This window comes from Geotrypetes seraphini, chromosome 5, assembly GCF_902459505.1.
Source record: "Geotrypetes seraphini chromosome 5, aGeoSer1.1, whole genome shotgun sequence".
NCBI classification, from domain to species: Eukaryota; Metazoa; Chordata; class Amphibia; order Gymnophiona; family Dermophiidae; genus Geotrypetes; species Geotrypetes seraphini.
Genome location: NC_047088.1, coordinates 16,823,291 through 16,844,432, shown reverse-complemented (window position 1 = coordinate 16,844,432; position 21,142 = coordinate 16,823,291). Strand labels below are relative to the sequence as shown.

The 21,142-nt window shown below is 48.1% G+C and overlaps 1 protein-coding gene across 6 annotated transcripts in view; it reads left to right on the top strand.

Moving 5' to 3' along the window:
- Positions 1-3,297: 3,297 nt before the first annotated feature.
- The window catches only part of ATRX (ATRX chromatin remodeler), a 643,287-nt gene continuing 625,442 nt past the window's right edge, over positions 3,298-21,142 (top strand). For 3 of the 6 annotated variants that reach the window (XM_033946345.1, XM_033946344.1, XM_033946351.1), the window contains exons 1-2: positions 3,418-3,438; positions 20,288-20,400. In XM_033946345.1, the coding sequence (XP_033802236.1) occupies positions 3,434-3,438; positions 20,288-20,400 (118 nt within the window). In that variant the 5' untranslated portion in view covers positions 3,418-3,433. Of the gene's footprint in view, positions 3,641-20,287; positions 20,401-21,035; positions 21,059-21,142 lie in introns of those variants that run through there. The other 3 variants (XM_033946347.1, XM_033946348.1, XM_033946349.1) reach the window with 3 other exon arrangements.

Here is a 21,142-nt window from a genome sequence, read left to right as displayed (position 1 = left end):
CCACCATCGAAGTGACTGCAGAAGAGACGATGTTACAGATATGTGTTGTGAAAGGCGGTCCGTCACCTGAGACCACTGAGAGGCCAGAGTCCACTGAGTACGCAGATGGAGTCTTGCCAATGGTGTGACATGAACTGTGGAAGCCATGTGGCCTAGAAGAACCATTGTGTCTGGCAGAGATGTTCTGAAGTGGAAGCACTTGTTGACAGAGACGGATGAGAGTCTGAAGACAATCCGGTGGGAGGAACGCTCTCATGAGAGTGGTGTCCAGGATTGCCCCAATGAACTAAAGGCGCTGAGTTGGAATGAGAAGCGATATGGGGAAATTGACTTCGAATTCCAGAAGCTGAAGGAAAGAAATGGTCTGAGATGTTGCTTGGACCACTTCCTGGGATGAAGGAGCTTTGATCAACCAGCCGTCCAGGTAAGGAAAGATTTGGAGGCCGTGAGAATGGAGAGATGCAGCCACTACAATCAGGCCCTTCGTGAATACTCTGGGAGAGGATGCCAGACCGAAGGGGAGTACCTTGTATTGGTAATGACAACGATTGATTTGAAACCTGAGGTATTTCCTGGAAGCCGGATGAATAGGTATATGTGTGTAGGCTTCCTTGAGATCTAGGGAGTATAGCCAGTCGTTCTGATTGAGGAGAGGATATAACAGGGCAAGGGATAGCATTCTGAATTTCTCTTTCACCAGAAATTTGTTGAGATCTCTGAGATCAAGGATGGGTCTCAGTCCTCCGGTCTTCTTGGGAACCAAGAAATAACGGGAGTAAAATCCCCTTCCCCGCTGATCGAGAGGAACTTCCTGCAGAAGAAGGGAGGACTGTGCAGGGTTCAAAGCAGACTCTTTTGGAGGACTGTCTGGTGGAAGAGTCTGAAAATTGAGAGAGTAACCCTGATGAATGATGTTGAGGACCCAAAGGTCTGAGGTGATGAGTTCCCAACGATTGATGAATAACTGAAGATGACCCCCGATGGGCTGAGGGCAAGAGTGTGAAATGAGAAGACTGGCTACGCCCCACAGAAACATGTCAAAAAGGCTGTGCAGCTTTGGGTTGCGCATCTTGCTTGTTCTGCTGCTGCTGATGTGGTTGCTGTTGCTGTCTTGGTCTACGAGGTTGAGGCTGAAAGGTCTGCAGAGGACGAGCAGTAAAACGCCTCTTATAAGAAGACTGTGGTCTGAAAGGACAAGCAGGTGGAGGCTTCTTCTTGTTTTAATCCAAGTATCCCACCTGGTTTCATGAGCCCAGTAACCATTGTTGGATGCCCATGAGCTGGAAGCAGCAGTGTTATGGTCTGGGGAATGTTTTCTTGGTATGGTCTGGGTTCCTTGATACTTCTGGAAGGTGCTCTCAACCAATATACTTGTTGATCAAGTACACCCATCTTACCTATGGCCGATGGGATCTTTCAACAGGACTTGATGTCATACCACCAGCATTGGTCGGGAATAGTTCACATTCTACTACTTCCCTGGTTTTCCAATTCCCCAGCCTTAACCCAATTAAGCACATTGGGGACCACTTTGATTGATGTGTTCGACAACTGAATCCACTGTCACACACATGTCAGCAACTGTCAGACACACTGCAGTCTGGCTCCAGATATTGAGTCACTCTCACTGTGTCTGGTTCCATCTGTGCTGCCAGAGGTGGTTATTCTGGATATTATTAGGTGGTCATAATAATGTGATTTGACCATGTAATACTACTAGCATAACACTTGGTCCTAAACCATGGTAATACTGTGGGTCTCCACCAATTTCTAAAGTTTGTAAATGCTCCTCTGTCTCTTGCCCCCTCCATCCAGCATTGCCATCTCTCTCTCTTCTATCTGTAACATGCAGCATCTTTCTGCCTCTATTTCTTTCCTTGCATCATCTGTTTCTCTCTCTCCCCTTCCTGCAGCATCTCTCTTCTTATCTCTGTCTCCTCCCCACTCCAACAGGCATTGCCTATTTCTCTCCTCCCCTTGCTTCTATCACCAATAAGCATTACTTTACTATGACTTGGAAAATCATGCTGGCGAGAACCTTGGATTCCAAGGTGCTACCACTGTGGCTAAACTTCATATTCAGTCATAGCTTTGCAAACCATGCATATTTCTCATAATGTTCAGGGCAATCATTACTGCAGGCAAAATTCTGTGCATGTGAAAGAGTGGTTCACATAAATAGTTAGGTCTAAGCCAACAAAGGAGGAGGTGCAGCAGTTACTTCCTCCTGTACTGCTGTGCAGAATTCTATGCATTCTGAGGGGTTGAGGAATTCTGCTAGGAATAAATCATGCATTCACAGCATTAGTTGGAATTCTTGTACCCAAAAGGCCACACATCACTTTGGGTTGTGGAACATTGATCTTCTTCCTTCCTCTCCCCTCTTGAGACCATGGAATTGTGTATCACTTAAAATAAGGCCTCTCAAAGCAAGGCCTAACAGGTGGCATTCACCACCCAGCATTGATCCTTACCATTCTGGCACTCAAAGAAGCTGACAAAGATTCTCTGTTCTGGACCGGTGTGGGATTTTGAGCATCTGCACATGCTCAAGGCCTGCCAACTAACACCTCTGGGATTCTTGTGTTTTAGTAAAACTCTGCTGTGGTTTCCACAATTCTGTGAATGAAAGTGTTTCTCTAGCTTTGCCATATTACTGCAGTACACATGCATCTAAATATGAATCCTGACCGTCGACCTGTCCTATGGCCCCAATGTACATAAGGTTCAGGCATAGTATGTCCTGCCTCTGCCAGTGCATACACCAGTTCTTTTTCCAGACATATGAGGTTTCTTTTCATGGCTTTGTGAAAGGGGCCCTTAATGCACTCTCCCAACAGGCAAGATTGAACTTAATGAACTTGCAGGACCTGGCGTTGAAGATCACTGTTTTAGCCTGTCTAGTATAGGCTGTTTTTGCTGCATTCAAAAACGCGTCAGCACTTAACCCAGCTTAGTTTTTGCATATTATAAATGTAAACCGCTTTGTTTGTACCATAGAAATGCGGTATATGAAAACCATAATCCTTTACCCTTTAATAAAAGGACCATGTCATATCAACTGTCTTCAAACCGATTCCACCTTGTCCTAATCCCCATTTTAGGAACACTCGATACAATAAAGCAGCCATGGAAAATACCTTTTGAGACTAGGCAGAATAAACGAATCGTGAGCCCAACCCCGCTAGTCCACCACATATAACGGTGGAGAAAAGGGGAGACTATACGTCAGCTCTCCTAGCGACAGCATTCGCGAAGACAGAAGGGCTGGCCAATGAGAAAAAAGGCTGAGAGAAGCCGGTGGCCAATGGGAAAGCGGATGGTGGTGGTGGAAGGACGCGCCAATTCAATAAGCCTGCCCGTTCGGTCCTCGACAAGATGGCGCTGCTGCTTTGTTTCTTTTGCCTCTGAATCATCAGACCGTATTTTCACTATGCGGTAGGCACGAAGCATTCTGAAGGAAACCCCCCTCCCCTCAGTTTCTCCTTTTTTTTCCCCTCCGTTTTGCTTAGTTTTCTCCTCTTTTTTTTTTTTTCTTGTGCGGTTTGGTAGCCCTCGGTGGAAGGTGCCGGCGATGAGCGGCCGAGCCGGAGCGTAGGGGTGCGCCGGAGCCGAGAGAGATGACAGCGGAGCCCATGAGGTAAAATGCGTGGAGAAGGAGGGGGGGGGGGGCGGGAATGGAGAGCGTTGGCTGGCAGCAGCCGTACCGCGCGCGCTCGTTTACCTCGCGCACCCCCTCCCCCTGCCGGCGGGACCTGGTCTGGTCTCCCGTGCGTTGTGCCTCCGCCCGGCTCCTTCAGCAGCAGCTCGCGCCGCCGCCATTGCTGCGGGAGCCGCCGGTGTCGGCTTGACGTGTTTTTTTTTCCTCTCTCTCTCACCGCTCCCTCTCTCTTTTTACCGGGACTCTTTATTCACAGCACCCACCCCCTTCCCTCCCTCCCGGGCTTTCCCTTTAATCCTGAGGGATCGTCGTTGCGTCTTCCTTCTCCATCCTTCCTTCCCTGTCTTTAGACGCGTCTCGTGTCGCCGGGAGGAGCTCTCAACCCCCCCCCCCCCCTGACGAAGCCCTGTTGAAAAGTAATTAGCAATTGCCCTGTCTTCCGACTGTAATCTCGGGGGATGGCGCGGATATAACCCGGAAGGAGGGCGTCTCGCGTAATCCGTTCGTAATTCTAGAGAACCGTATTGCCGACGGGAAGAAGCAAGTGGCGCTTCTCCTGAAAGGCGGACGGTTTTATTTTACTTCTCCTTAAAGCGTTTTCGTTTTAGTATTACGTGACGGGTCTTGGAATGTTGTATTTAACGCCTTCCATTAAGTAAACATTTGTAGCTCTATTTGAGGATAAGTGTGCGCGTCTTTTTTTTTTTTTTTTTTTTTCTTGTGTGTTTTGCCTTTCGGAGGTAACTTTTGTTCTTCGTCGGCGTGGCTCCTTTCCCATTCGACTTTTATTTTAGCGGGTCGCGTCTTCCCTTGACAGTTGTACATTGGAGCACAGACGAGGAGAAGAATTTTGCAACCAGTAAAGGCCCATATGCTCAAAACTCGCCATGTCTTTAATGATCGCGGCTATAAACCAGTTTTAACTTGTTTAGCGTCGAAGTAGTTAAGCGATCAAAATCGTGGTTTGTAGCAGTGTCTGATAATAGTATGTAAATAGATTATAACGAGTTTATCAGTGTTAAAATGAGCACTCGGATCGATGCCCGGATGCACAAAATGAAGCGCCGGTTTTTAACGCTCCGAAATCTCCGTCAGGTCTGGAGGTGCGGGTAGTGTTAAAAGCGCACAGTTGTGCTTTTACTACACATGTACAATATATATCTCCATTAATAATAATGGAAAAAGTTGTGCTGGGATTCCTCCCCCCAATGACATCCTACACCCCCAATCAAACAAAAAAAAAAATAAATTGGCAGGAGGGAAGCTCACTCCCTTATCGTTCAGCCACCTGAACCCCAACCTCCTGAAATTGAAAGTCAGTAGGAGGGATGCCTATTTCCTCCTGCTATCAGGCCCTTCTTCAAAATGGCAGGCCTTTCCTGTGCATCCTGGGATGCATTGGGAAGGGTCTAAGACTCTGGTTCATAGGCCTTGGGACTCTTCCTGGTGCATCCTGGGATACATTGGGAGGGGCCTAAGACTGGTTCTTCCCAGTAGAGAGTTGCGCGGGGACAGAAATCCCACCCGTCCCCACCCGTCCCCGCCAAAATCCCACCCATCCCCACCCGTCCCCGTGAGGAATCCCTCCGTCCCCACCCGTCCCCGTGAGGAATCCCTCCGTCCCCACCCGTCCCCGCGAGGAATCCCCTCCGTCCCCACCCGTCCCCGCGAGGAATCCCCTCCGTCCCCACCCGTCCCCGCGAGGAATCCCCTCCGTCACCATCCTTCCCTATAAACTTCAGAAATAGTTATTTTATTTAATTATGCTACTGAATTAAAGGCTCTGGTAGAGACCCATTTACAAATAAGCAAAGAGACTATTAATTTGGAAATATTAATTGGGAAGAATACATACTTTGTAAATGGGTTTCTACCAGAACCTCTAATGTAAATATAAAATATAAATACTCAGCTGATGAGAACCCACAAACTGTCAGCTGAGGACTTCCTTTGCAGTTGGCCTGGGGTCCCTTTTGCCAAGCTTGGCAGGCAGCAGTAGCGTCCCTGAGTCACAGATGCTGGCACCTCAGTGGCTCATGGATGCTGCCAGCGACTGCTGCGCTTGGTGGAGGGGAGTTCTGACCATCTCTAGAGGAGGTCCTCTGCTGGCGGTGCTTGGGGATCCCCACCAGTCACAGCAAGGGCCAACAAGTACTTCAACACTGTAGAAATAAAACCAGAAATGCATTTCCTTTTCTTTTGAACACAAAATAAAGATATCTGCCATATACATTTCCCAAGGCAGATGACTCTATGCAATGTCACCTCGGTAACAAAATACAAAAATAGACAAATACAACCCCCTCCCTTTTTACTAAACCACAATAGTAGGTTTTAGCACAGGGAGTTACGCTGAATGCCTCGCGCTGCTCTCAATGCTCATAGGCTCCCTGCGCTAAAAAACAATATTGCGGTTTAGTAAAAGGGAGCCATAGTGCAAAATATAGACAGCAGATATAAATTCTCAAAACAGACACATTTTGATCACTAAATTGAAAATAAAATCATTTTTCCTACCTTTGCTGTTTGGTGATTTCATGAGTCTCTGGTTGCACTTTCTTCTTCTGACTGTGCATCCAATCTTTCTTCCTTTCTTTCAGCCTCCTGTATGTTTCCTCTCCTCCAGACCTCATTCTCTCCCCCAACTTTTTCTTTCTGTCTCCCTGTTCCCCCTTCTTTCTGTCTCTCTGTCTGCCCCCTTTCTTTCTTTCTCCGTGCCCTCCCCCAAGCCACTCGGTTTGCTGCCACAGCCATCGGAGAATAGCCCCTAAGCCACCGCCGTCCCAAGCTTTCCCTGCAGAAGCGTCGCGCTGACCAGCATTCCGCTCCCTGACGTCAATTCTGACGTAGGAGAGGAAGTTCCGGGCCAACAAGGCATTTCTCCTCATTCCATCCAGCCTGAGCCCCATCTCTCCTTGATCCAGCATTTCCCTTCTGTGTCTGTCAGAATTACCATTCCACCTATTTTCCAGCATCACCCTTCTTTGTGTCCATCTCACCTATATCCGTATCTCACCACTTTTTCAGAATCTTCATTTGTCTCTGTCCTTGTCTTTACCCCATATTCACCATTTGCCCTTTCAATGTCTTTATCTCCCCCCCCCCCCCCACACACACACTTTTTCAGCATTACTTCTATGTCTCTATTTCACCTCCTCTTCATGTCCCCTCTGTATCTCTATCCTTATTCAGAAGGTCCTGCTTACCCTTTCTCTTCTTTGTGTCACTATCTCCATTTTCAACTTTCCCCCCTTTTCCTTTGTTAATGCACCCTGTAGCCAGAATCTTTCCACCCTCTCTCCACTCCGGCCCAGCCCAGTATGAAATATTTCCTTTTGTTTCTCTCCCCTCTCTCTTCTCCTCCCTCACCCACGAGTCCTGCATCTGGCCCTCTCCCTTCTACCTGCACCTGGCAACACCCCCCTGCTCCGCGGCTCTCTTCAGCAACTCGTCAGCAGCGGTGATCAAGACAAGCTGCCGACATCGAGGCCTTCCCTCTACGAGTCCCACCTTTGTGGAAAAAGGAAGTTGAAACAAGCGGGACTCGCAGAGGGTAGGCCCCGACGTCAGAAGCTGCTGCTGAGTTGCCGAAGAGAGCCGCAGGTAGAAGGGAGAGGGAGATAGGAAGGCTGTAGAAGCTCCGGAGCATGACACCGAACCCGGCCAGGATGATTTCTTTTTCAGGCTGCTGCTGCCGCTGCCATCCCCCACCCGAAATGACAAAAAACAGCCTAATGCCCGCGTCGGGAAATAGCCATGCTGAGCAGTGAGCTCAGCACGTACACAGATGAAAGCCTTGCTTGCTGATTGGTCCGGCGGCACGGTGGGGCGGGGCCACCGGACCAATCAGCAAGCAAGGCTTTCATCTGTGTACGTGCTGAGCTCACTGCTCAACATGGCTATTTCCCGACGCGACGCCAGGCCAGACTTGTAAGCTGCATGCTTGCATCGCCAGAATTTAGGTAGGTTGTTTTCATCCCCGTGGGAGTCCCGTGGGCAAGGGGGCGTCCCCGTGGGAGTCCCGTGGGTCAGGGGGGCATCCCCGTGGGAGTCCCGTGGGCCAGGGGGCGTCCCCGTGGGAGTCCCGTGGGCCAGGGGGGGAACCCGCGGGATCCCCGCGGGACCCGCGGGATCCCCGCGATCCCCGTTCCCGTGCAGACCTCTACTTCCCAGTGCCCCGGAAGGGGAAGGCCCCCACATTTTGAAGAGGTGGGCCTACTGGCAGGAGGAAGTGGGCATCTCGCTTGCTGATCTTCAATTTAGAGGGTGTATGTATGTATGGGAGGGGGATCGGCATCAGGAGGGAGTGAGCTGATCTTCAGTTTAAAGGTAGAAGGGGGAGTATCCAAGTGGCCAAGGCAGGAGTGGAGTGAGTTTCCGCCCTGATGATTTTTTTTTTTAAGTTCGGGGTGGGGGGTGGGGTTGCTGGCAGGCACTATATATATGTATGTATGTATGTATATATACATACATACAGTGGTACCTTGGTTTGTGAGCATAATTTGTTCCAGAAGCATGCTCATAATCCAAAGTGCTCGTATATCAAAGCAACTTTCCCTGTAGCAAGTAATGGAAACTCGGACGATTTGTTCCACAACCCAAAAACTTTAATAGATTAATTACCATTAGCGACGTTTCCACTGTTGTCTTGGCCACAGACCTATACGCATAGCTGTTCCAGTTCTCTTGGGGAGGATTCTGCCTCTTGTTCGCTGCCTCTCCAGGCAGACGATGAAGGTCTCGCTCCCGTGGAGGACCCCCAGCACCCGGCCTCCTCGTCGCTCTCTGCATCCCAGTCCGCCATTGTGTCCATGCTGTCGTCCAAGCTCCACCCCCCTTTTGACTGCACTTCCTGTTTCTGGCGGAGCTGGATGCGTCATATGCGGTGGTGGTGGCATGGGTTGGTGGTGTCCGCTGGAGGTAAGGGTATGACGGTGGACTGAGTTCACTTATTGAGTCAACATTTGTTTTACGACTTAAAGTTTGCTTGAGTGTTTGCTCGTCTTGCAAAACACTCGCAAACTGATTGGCAGGAACTGCTTCAGGATTTCCTCTGCTGCCCAACTGTTAAGGGGTTTTCTTTGCCAGCTCTGCGCATGTGTCGGTCGCTTTCTCCAATGATTGATCGGATGGAATTATGGCGGACTTCAGTGAAACTCATTTGCATGTGAAATTGTTTCAATATTGATCGCCGTTTTCAAATCAGACCATTTACCAGCATCACAGCGACCCACAGGATTTTTAAGGACAATTTTAGAGCATCCGGCCCCCTAAGAATTTGTATAATGAATTGGTTAAAAGTTAAACCCTAACCAATATTTGATTGCGTCTTTGAGCCTGTGCTTAGCAAAACAGCTCCCAGTGACACACTTATGTTTGTTTAGACAGTTGTCAACAAAATTAATTTGTCAATGAAAATGATGTGGATTGTAGTTCCAAGGAAAGCTGGTGGTTACTGCATGTTATACCTAATTGCTGTAGGCAAGATTTGGACTTTACATGTTTACTTTTTATATTTTATGATTCCTTAATTTCTGCTTGTATGCCTACTTGAGTTGATGTTGCACATCTTAAGATGAGCACAGTCAGCAAACATGAGCAACTACACTATGTATATATCAGAATCTCGGAGAGAGCATGAACTCGCAGGCCTTGAGCATGCGCAGATGCTCAAGGCCCAGCACAGAAGAGGAGGCCGATCTTCGGGCACCAACGTACAGGACATGCCGGTGCCGAGGCCGATATGAAAGTAAGAAGCGGGTTCGGTGGGTCTGGGGGACTTCAGATCGTGGCGGGGGGGGGGGGCCTTCGGCGGCCCAACCCGACCATGTGCCTCAGGCCGCGCCCCCAGGTGGGACCTAAGGCTCCAGGGCCTATTCTGATTGGCCCACGCGCCTTAGGCCCCACCAGTAGGCGGAGCTTTGGGACGGATGGGCCAATCCGGCCTCATTCCGTCGTTGGCTGCCTGCCGGACAGGCGGGTTTGGCTCCCGTCTGTCCGGCCAACTACCAAAGGTACGGGGAAGGGGGGTGGGGGTGTCGTGGGGGTCGGCCAGGGGGGTCGCGGGTCGGCTGGGGGGGGCGGTCGGAGGTTCTTGGGGGGGGCGGTCGTTGGAGGGAGGGGGGTTTGCGTCGAGGGCAGGAGGGCCTGGGATACCTCCTGCCCGTAATGTAGTGCGGGGTGGGGGTAGGGGGTCGCCGTGGCCAGGAGGGTTTGGGCTCCCTTCTGGCCCGATATTGTCGGGGAGTCGGCGGTCCTTCGGGGTGGGGGGTGCGAGTGGTCCTGCCGGGGGGGGGGATGTATCGGACATCGGGGGGGGGCATCAGGCTTTCAGGATGGGGACAGACCTTCAAGGGGGACAGGCAGACCTTCAAGGGGGGACAGCGCACGGAGAGGCGGGGCAGTGCACGGAAAGTCAGGGCGGGTGAACGGAGAGTCGGGACAGCGCACGGAGAGGGGGCAGTGCACGGAAAGTCAGGGCGGGTGAACGGAGAGTCGGGACAGCGCACGGAGAGGCGGGGCAGTGCACGGAAAGTCAGGGAGGGTGAACGGAGAGTCGGGACAGCGCACGGAGAGGCGGGGCAGTGCACGGAAAGTCAGGGAGGGTGAACGGATAGTCGGGACAGCGCACGGAGAGTCGGGGAGAGCGAAAGGAGAGTCGGGGTGGCCAGAGGAGAGTCGGGGCGGGCGAAAGGACAGTCGGGCTGCATGCGCGGTATACCCGTGAGCGCGGTATACAAAAGTTTTTGTACATAAAATCGTGGTTTCTGCGCGCTATACCCGTGTGCGCGTTTTACACGGGTGCGCGTTATCTGCGTGAAAATACGGTACAGTGGGAGTTGGTGGTAGGGGGAGGTGGAAATTTACATTTTTGAAAATAGCCATGTTTTCAGGTGTCTTCGGAATAGTTGGAAAGAGCCTAGGTTGTGTAGCTGGGCAGGAAAATTATTCCAAAGTTCTGTAGTTTTGAAGTGAAGAGATTTCCCTAGTTTTCCAATGTAGGTGACACCTTTTAGTGAGGGGAAAGATAATTTGAGCTTTTGGATAGATCTGGTGATGTCAGATCTCACAACATTCCAAGATAGAGGAATTAAAGGGGGAAGAATGCCATGCAGGATCTTGAAAGTTAGGCAGGCACATTTAAAATAGACCCTTGAAATTACTGGGAGCCAGTGGAGTTGTAGCAAGAGCGGCGAAACATGGTCAAATTTGCAAAAATCAGCCTAACTGCAGTATTCTGGATCTACTGAAGTGTTTGAAGACTTTTCTTGGTCAGACTTAAATAGACCGAGTTGCAGAAGTCCAGCCTCCAAAGAATGATTGAACAAGGACAGCAAAATGTTCATGGTGGAAACAGGATCTCACTTTCCTCAACATATGGAGGTTAAAAAAGCATTTATTTACTAGAGACTTAAGATGATCAGTGAATGAAAGTGTTGAGTCTATAATGATGCCCCAAAACTTTGCTTGAGAATTCAATCTGCAGTGAAGGTCCAGAAGGCAGTGGAATAGAGGTTGCTGATCTAACTTTGAGCTAAGCCAAAGTAGTTTTGTTGTGGACTCATTTAGTTTCATTTGTATAGTAAGGGCCCAAGATTGAAGTTTCGTTAAGAGAATAGGGGACAGAGGTGATCCCTGTGGGACTCCGCCTTAACGGCTTCCAGGGTGATGACCTGGTGCCATTAATATTAACAGTGTATTAGCGAGATGGTAAAAAGTTTGAGAACCAGTCTAAGACAGTAAAATCAATACCTTTCTCATAAAGCTGGTAGATCAGAATGTTGTGAACGACGTCAAAGGCTGCAGATAGGTCAAATTGTAATAGAATAGCAGACTTATTACAAGAGAGTAGTTGCCGAACCTTTGAGATTAGTGAGACTAGTAGAGATTCGGTACTGAAGTTAGGTCTGAAACCATATTGGCAAGGTAATAGAATGGAAAATCTCTATAAATATGATGAAAGTTGAGCAGATATGATAGACCAGGGGTGCCCACACTTTTTTGGCTTTCAAGCTACTTTTAAATTGACCAAGTCAAAATGATCTACCAACAGTAAAATTTTAAAAAACACAAAGCACACTGTACGCAGAGAAAATGTTAATTATCATTTGTATTCAGTTTTTTTTTTTCAAAAGTCAAGGCAGATGATTTTAAAATATGCAATGTCACCTCTGTAACAAATATACAAAAATAGACAAATATACCTCCTCCCCTTTTGCAAAACCGCAATAGCAGTTTTTAGCCCAGGGAGCTGTGCTGAATGCCCCTCGCAGCTTCCAAGCTCATAGGCTCCCTGCGCTAAAAACCACTATCGTGGTTTAGTAAAAGGGGCCATAGTGCAAAATATAGACAGCAGATATAAATTATCAAAACGGAAACATTATGATAACTAAATTGAAAATAAAATCATTTTTCCTACCTTTTTGTCTGGTGATTTCAGGAGTCTCTGGTTGCACTTCCTTCTTCTGACTGTAAATCCAATATTTCTTTCTTTCTGCCGCCTCCCTTTTCTTTGTCTCTCTTTCTCTCTCCCCCTGCCTGCCTGTCTTTCTTTCTCTCTCCCCCTGTCCCCCTCTATATTTCTGTCTTTCTCTCTCCCCCTGTCCCCCTCTATATTTCTGTCTTTCTCTCTCCCCCTGTCCCCCTCTATATTTCTGTCTTTCTCTCTCCCCCTGCTTGTCTTTCTTTCTCTCTCCCCCTGTCCCCCTCTATATTTCTGTCTTTCTCTCTCCCCCTGCTTGTCTTTCTTTCTCTCTCCCCCTGTCCCCCTCTATATTTCTGTCTTTCTCTCTCCCCCTGTCCCCCTCTATATTTCTGTCTTTCTCTCTCCCCCTGTCCCCCTCTATATTTCTGTCTTTCTCTCTCCCCCTGTCCCCCTCTATATTTCTGTCTTTCTCTCTCCCCCTGCCTACCTGTCTTTCTTTTGCCCCCTGCCCTCCCCAAGTCATTGCGCCAATTTCTCCACTTACCTGATTCTTTCTCTCTTCCTGCCCCCCCTTTCCCCAGCCACCATGCCAATTTCTCCCTGCTTCACCGAGCCAGGCCTGGTGTGTACAAGCACTGGCCCACAAGCCTTCCCCTCCCCCGACGTCAATTCTGATGTTGGAGAGGAAGTTCCAGGCAGGCAGCAAGGTGAAGGCTTGTGGGTCCCGGCGCTTGTACACACCTGGCCTGGCTTGGAGAGGCAGGAAGAACAAGATCGCAAAGGCAACGCGATCGACTCGCGTTGCCTTTGCGATCTACTGGTCGATCGCAATCGACTATTTGGGCACCCCTGTGATAGACTCTTAACATTTTGATCAGGAGGGGAATGTTCGCTATGGGTCGGCAGCTAGATGGTTAGGAAGGGTCTAGGTCAACTTTTTCAGTAGTGACGACCCATCTCTTCAGAAAATAGACCTGACAGTAAGGCTGAATTTATAAGTCTGGTGAGCGATGAGATAGCCTGAGTGGGAATTTTCTCATATAGGTATGAGGGAAATGGATCCAAGATGCATTTACAAGATCTTAATTTGTGACACAGTTTTGAAACCTGAGCCTCAGATATATACTCAAAGGTAGTCCAGGATCTGTCTACTGGGGTAGAAGTGGTGTCGCTGGGCACCAGAGAGTCGTAAGAAACCAATGATGGAAAATAGATTGTTATAGTAGCAACCTTGTCATTAAAAAATTTTGCTAGATCATCCGCTACTGGGGAGGAAAAATGTATGGATGAATCATTGTTAGAAGTTAAGGAGCACCAGATGTTAAATAGAGTACTACTTTGATTATTGGATCTGGTAATTTTGTCACCATAAACATTTTTTTCTAGCTTTTTTTAGTACTGTATTATAGAACCTGATACTGTCCCTCCAAGGCTGTCTATCCGTAGGAGATTTGGATTTTTTCCATTTCTGCTCCAGTACTCGGCATTTCTGCTTCAGTTCTCTGTGGTAAAGAAGGTACCAGGGGGCCTTGCGGGAATAGGAAACAGTCTTAGTAGATAGGGGGGCAGTTGGTCCTCAACCTGGCAGCTAGGCTTCAATGCTAAGAAATGTAAGGTCATGCACCTCGGAAGCGGAAATCCATGCAGGACGTACTTCTTGAACGGAGAAACTTTAACTAGGACTTCAGCAGAACGAGATTTAGGAGTATTCATCAGTGCAGACATGAAAACTGCCAATCAAGTGGAGAAGGCTTCATCTAAGGCAAGGCAGATATTGGGTTGTATCAATAGAAGTTTCGTCAGCCGAAAGCCTGAAGTCATAATGCCGTTGTACAGGGCCATGGTGAGACCTCATCTGGAGTACTGTGTGCAATTCTGGAGGCCACATTACAGTAAAGATGTGCGCAGAATTGAATCGGTTCAACGGACAGCCACCAGGATGATCTCGGGGCTCAAGGGTCTCTCGTACGAAGAGAGACTGAACAAATTGCAGCTCTACACTCTTGAGGAACGTAGGGAGAGGGGAGACAATGATCGAAACATTTAAGTACCTCACGGGACGTGTTAAAGTGGAAGATGATATTTTCTTTCTCAAGGGACCCTCGGCCACAAGAGGGCACCCGCTCAAACTCAGGGGCGGAAAATTTCATGGCGACACCAGAAAGTATTTCTTCACAGAGAGAGTGGTTGATCATTGGAACAAGTTTCCAGTGCAGGTGATCGAGGCAGACAGCGTGCCAGACTTTAAGAATAAATGGGATACCCATGTGGGATCCCTACGAGGGTCAAGATAAGGAAATTGGGTCATTAGGGCATAGTCAGGGGGTGGGTAAGCAGAGTGGGCAAACTTGATGGGCTGTAGCCCTTTTCTGCCGTCATCTTCTATGTTTCTATGTTCTATGAGATCAGTAAGAAAATGAGAAAATGGGATATTCACGTGGGATCTATAGGGGAGTAAAAGTCGGGGAGTGGGTCATTGGTATGGGCAGACTCGATGGGCTATGGCCCTTTTCTGCCGTCAATTTCTATGTTTCTAAGGAGATTTGGAGAGGGTTACCCATTTTTGCCAGTTGACTTCTGAGGCATCGGGCTTAGGGCAGAGAGGGAACTGCTCAAGAAATTGGGCCCAGAACTGATCACTTGCAGTTTTTTTTGCAGAAGGTAATAGGTTTTGAGGAACAGGATTGAACTCCCAAGTTGAGATGTAAAAACAGGAAGATCTAAAAGCACCTAAAAAGTGGTCGGACCAAGGGACTTGTTCCCAAAGAACATTTTCAACTAAAGTTTTATAATCGGTAAGGTTGAGAAAGCTGATAAAATCAAGAGTTCCCATTTTCATGGATTGGAGAGGTCTTAAGAGAGGGAAAGCCCAGAGAAGTAAGAAAACTGCTGAATTCAATTACATCCTTACTAGTGTTATCTCTAGATGGAGGTTAATATCACCAATAATCAGTAATCTGAAATTTTAGAAAAGCGCTTGTTATGATTTCAAAGACAAGTTTGGAGGATTTATTCCAAGCAATTGGAGGACGATAATAGTACCAGAATACCCAATGGGTGACGGTGGAGTTCAACATTGACAGAAGCTAGCATATCCGCTATAATAAAACCTTAAGCGTGCATGTGCACTTCAAACTCCTTGCGTCTGTGGTTCCGTGCTGCACATGCCTGCCTCAGCTGATTTCCTGCCCCGATCTCAGACGCCGACTGACTTTCTGCCTTCTGACTACACTGCTGCTGCCAGGACGCCTCTTCTCACCTTGGACCAGCAGCAGCAGTGGTTTCATCAAGCATCCGCGGGGCATTTGCTAGGCCGGCCCACTTCGATAATGCGAGGCAGGCCGGCCTAGCAAAAGCCCTGAGGCTGCCCGACCTAGTGGACAGGGAGCAAGCATTTCGCTCTGACCCCACTCTTCTGTGTGTGTGAGCGCTTTCAGCGCTGATTACAAGGCTCTTCTTCCCTGAGACAGCCATGAGGCAAAATGCTTGGCCATTGTCAGTGGGGTCGGGAGCCTGTGTTGGAACATAAGATAAGTCCCTGTTTCTGACAGTGTTTAGTAAGTTGTAATAACTTTAAATATTCTCAAGACTGTTCAAACAAGCTTTAAGAATTGCTTATTTCAAACCTTACGTGATGTAAGGAGATTTTTATGCCAATGAGGTTACCTGCCCTTTCCAGTTAGAGGAGCATTCACCCTGATGGGGTTCTGAGGCTTTTCCTCTTGTAATACATCGAAGTTTGTCTGTTTTGTTGTTCAGTTTTCAACTACCGTATTTTCACGCATATAACGCGCGCGTTATATGCGTTTTTACCTACCGCGCATACCCCTTGCACGTTATACGCGTGAGCGCAGTATACAAAAGTTTTTCTACATAGTTCCCACCCCGCCCGATGCCCGATTCACCCCCCCAGCAGGACCGCTCGCACCCCCACCCCGAACGACCGCTCGCACGCGCTCCCACCCGCACCCGCATCCACGATCGGAGCAAGAGGGAGCCCAAGCCCTCTTGCCCGGCCGACTCCCCAACTCCCCGACAATATCGGGCCAGGAGGGAGCCCAAACCCTCCTGGCCACGGCGACCCCCTACCCCCACCCCGCACTACATTATGAGCAGGAGGGATCCCAGGCCCTCCTGCCCTCGACGCAAACCCCCCTCCCTCCAACGACCGCCCCCCCCCAAGAACCTCCGACCGCCCCCCCACCCCCCTTCCCCGTACCTTTGGTAGTTGGCCGGACAGACGGGAGCCAAACCCGCCTGTCCGGCAGGCAGCCAACGACGGAATGAGGCCGGATTGGCCCATCCGTCCCAAAGCTCCGCCTACTGGTGGGGCCTAAGGCGCGTGGGCCAATCAGAATAGGCCCTGGAGCCTTAGGTCCCACCTGGGGGCGCGGCCTGAGGCACATGGTCGGGTTGGGCCCATGTGCCTCAGGCCGCGCCCCCAGGTGGGACCTAAGGCTCCAGGGCCTATTCTGATTGGCCCACGCGCCTTGGGCCCCACCAGTAGGCGGAGCTTTGGGACGGATGGGCCAATCCGGCCTCATTCCGTCGTTGGCTGCCTGCCGGACAGGCGGGTTTGGCTCCCGTCTGTCCGGCCAACTACCAAAGGTACGGGGAAGGGGGGTGGGGGTGTCGTGGGGGTCGGCCAGGGGGGTCGCGGGTCGGCTGGGGGGGGCGGTCGGAGGTTCTTGGGGGGGGGTGGTCATTGGCGGGAGGGGGGTTTGCGTCGAGGGCAGGAGGGCCTGGGATCCCTCCTGCCCGTAATGTAGTGCGGGGTGGGGGTAGGGGGTCGCCGTGGTCAGGAGGGTTTGGGCTCCCTTCTGGCCCGATATTGTCGGGGAGTCGGCGGTCCTTCGGGGTGGGGGTGCGAGTGGTCCTGCCGGGGGGGGGATGTATCGGACGTCGGGGGGGCGCATCAGGCTTTCAGGGTGGGGCAGGACTTCAAGGGGGAGAGGAGAGTCAGGGCGGGCGAAAGGAGAGTCGGGGTGGCCAGAGGAGAGTCGGGCGGGAGAAAGGAGAGTCGGGCAGAATGCGCGGTATACGGGTGTGCGCGGTATATAAAAATTTCTGTACATAAAGTTGTGTTTTTCGCGCGCTATACCCGTGTGCGCGTTTTACACGGGTGCGCGTTATCTATGTGAAAATACGGTATATGTTCACGGCTTTTTGTTATTAAATAGTGGGGTTCCCAAGTGGTTTGTGCTGGAACCGCTGGTTTTTTTTACATATTTATGAATGATCTAGAGATGGGAATAACTTGTGAGATAATTAAATTTGCTGATGACACAAAGTTGTTAATTCACAAGAGGATTGTGAAAAATTGCAAGAAGACCTTGAGACTGGGCATCAAAATGGCAGATAATGTTTAATGTTATCAAGTGCAATGTGATGCACATTGGAAAGAAGAACTATAGCTAGGTTCTATGTTAGGAGTCACTGCCCAGGAAAAAGATCTAGGCACCATCGTTGAAGATACTTTGTAACCCTCAGCTCAATGTGTGGCAGCTAAGAAAGCAAATAGAATGTTAGGAATTGTCAGGAAAGGAATGGAAAACAAAGATGATTTGAACATAAGAATAGCCTTACTGGGTCAGACCAATGGTCCATCAAGCCCACTAGTACCTGGCCAAAACCCAAGGAGTAGCAATATTCCATGCTTCCGATCCAGGGGAAGCAGTGGCTTTCCCCATGTCTTTCTCAATAACAGACTTTTCCTCCAGAAATTGTCCAAATGCGTTCCAGAGCTTAACTATTCTCTGAGTGAAAAAAAATTTCCTCCTATTGGTTTTTAAAAGTATTTCCCTGTAACTTCATTGAGTGTCCCCTAGTCTTTGTAATTTTTGACAGTGAAAAATCGATCCACTTGTACCCTTTCTACTCCATTCAGGATTTTGTAGATTTCAATCATATCTCCCCTCAGCCGTTTCTTTTCCAAGCTGAAGAGCCCTAACCTTTTTAGTCTTTTCTCAAACGAGAGGAGTTCCATCCCCTTTATCATCTTGGTCGCTCTTCTTTGAACCTTTTCTAGTGTCACTATAGCTTTCTTGAGATAAGGAGGCCAGAATTGAACGCAATACTCCAGATGAGGTCGCACCATGGAGTGATACAGGGGCACTATAATATTATTTAGTCTTGTTAACCATCCTTTTATTAATAATTCATAGCATCATGTTTGCTTTTTTAGCTGCCGCACATTGGGCAGAAGGTTTCATCGTATTGTTTACGATGACACCCAGATCCTTTTCTTGGGCGCTAACTCCTAAGGTAGACCCTAGCATCCAGTAACTGTGATTCGGGTTATTCTTCCCAATGTGTATCGCTTTGCATTTGTTCACATTAAATTTCATCTGCCACTTGGACGTCTGCCTGCAATTTTTCACAATCTGCATATGTTTTAACAAATTTGAACAGTTTAGTGTCATCTGCAAATTTAATCACCTCCAATTTCCAGATCATTTATAAATAAGTTAAATAGCACTGGTCCCAGTACAAACCCCTGCGGCACTCTACTGTGTACTTTCCTCCTTTGAGAAAAATGACCATTTAACCCTACCCTCTGTTTTCTATCCGATAACCAATTCCTTAACCACAACTGAACTTTTCCACCTATCCCATAACTCTCTAATTTTCTCAGGAGCCTTTTATGAGAAACTTTTATCAACTGACTCACCTTTATCCACATGTTTATTCACATCTTCAAACAAATCGAGCAAATTGGTGAGGCAAGATCTCCCTTGGCTGAACCCATGCTGACTCAGTCTTATTAAATCATGTTTGTCTACGTGATCCACTATTTTATTTTTTATAATTGTTTGCACCATTTTGTCCAGCACTGAAGTGAGGCTTACTGTTTTGTAATTTCCCGGATCTCCCCTGGACCCCTTTTTAAAAATTGGTGTAACATTGGCCACCCTCCAATTTTCAGGTATGTTTTCATCTCTTTGTATCACTCTATGGCAGCTCTGACATCGGAGAGATTTCCGGGTCAGCTAAGTGCAGGCATGAACGCTGTTTGTGCGCCCCTGCAATGATAGCTGCTGAAGGCAAAAGGAGCGAATGCGGCTCAAAGGAGGTAACTGGGAACTCCCCCCCCCCCTACTGATCCGTAAGGCTTTCCTCTGATGTCAGCTCTGACATTGGAGGGAAGCCCTGTGGGTTGGCTTTGGAGGGGGTGCAGGGATCCTTGGCAGTGGTTTCATAAGAGGGAGCGGACAGGAAGGAGAGATTCCTTGTGGCGGTGGCAGCTTGGACGGGCAGGTGGGCAGGGAATATCCTCTGTGTACCCCCCAACAAGTGGCCCGTGTACCCCTAAGGGTACACGTACCGCATGCTGAGAAACACTGCTCTATGGTATGGCCGCACCTCGAATACTGTGTGCAGTTCTGGTCACCATATCTCAAAAATGTTATACCGGAATTAGAAAAGGTACAGAGAAGGGCGACAAAAATGATAAAAGGGATGGGATGACTTCCCTATGAGGAATGGCTAAAGCAGCTAGGGCTCTTCAGCTGGTAGAAGAGATGGCCCAAGGCCCAGGGTTGATATGATAGAGGTCTATAAAATACTAAGTGGAGTGGAAATGATAGATGTGAATCGCTTGTTTACTCTTTCTAAAAATACTAGGGCTACGGGGCATGCGATGAAGCTACTAAGTAGTAGATTTAAAACAAACTGGAGAAAATATTTCTTCACATAACATGTTATTAAACTCTGGAATTTGTTGCCAGAGAATGTGGTGAAATCAATTAGCTTAGCAGGGTTTAAAAAAGGTTTCTTAGAAGAATAATTTCCTAGAAGAGAAGTCCATAGGCCATTATTGAGATGGCTTGGGGAAATCCACAGCTTAGTCCTAGAATAAAAAGCATAAAATTTGTTTTAATACTTGGAATCTAGCTAGGTACTTGGGACCTGGGTTCTTATGTACATTAAACCAAATGTTCAAATAGAAATTTTTGAAGCTTTAAATGCCAAATCAGCAAGTTGTTTCAGTTCATGAATGAACTGTAGATAAAATTTGAAAGATAATTATCAGGATTATATGGTACTTGCTGTACATTTGCCTTGGATAAATTTCTTCTGAAAGGAAGCACATTTATCTGTATTTTATGGCATTCAATGCTAAATGTACATAGAGATGAATGTGACAATGTTTTAAAGCATAGCCTGTCATTTGAACTGATGTATACTTGTGTGTTTGACAGTGAAAGCAAGTTGAATGCTCTTGTTCAGAAGCTTCATGAATTCTTAGCTCACTCTTCTGAAGATTCTGAAGAGACAAATTCTCCAACTGGGCAGTCTTTGAGCAAAGATTTAGGTAAGAAATGTTGTGATCAGCATACACAAAATACTTGGCTTGAGAAACTTTTTTAAAATGACTACTGACAATGTAATAATGTAGGTAAACCCCGTCAGTTTGCCTCATTATTTTGGTCTATATGGCTACTGTAGAAACTTGACTACTTGTAGCACATTGTTCATTAGTCATATATTATTCTCTCTCTATGTGGTTAGATGATGATAATACAAGTTTCCATTACATTTATATCATAGCAGAATGAATTATGTCCATCTACCTGTGGATAAAGACAGAGAAAAAATAGACACAAGAGCTTCACTCTTTATGGGTTTCATGCAGTATTTTCTGTCTCCATGCGGATGGTGAACGGATCACGCAGGTCTTTCTTGGTGCTTGTCTGATAGATCCTGGTCTAGTTAATTCCAGGTGGCAGTTGAGCAAGTGGTTATGCTGGTTATCTTTGTTCAGGTTATAATCTGGACTTTCTCATGAGCTTGGACGACACCCAGAGCTTCCGAGTCCCTCATCCCTCAGCTCGGGTGACATCTGGTGGTGCCAGTTTCCTCCCCAGTCCTCCTTTCAGATCCATTCCTGATCAACGAGGTGATTTTGGAGTGTGACATGAAGCTAAAGATTGTAACATCTGTTTTCCTGCTTCTAATTTTATTTCACTGAGGCAAGTCCCTATATATTTTTTTCTTGTTTGCTGGTGGACAAGAAGCTTCCATGTCTGTAATTTAAATTTTTAATTGCTGGTAAC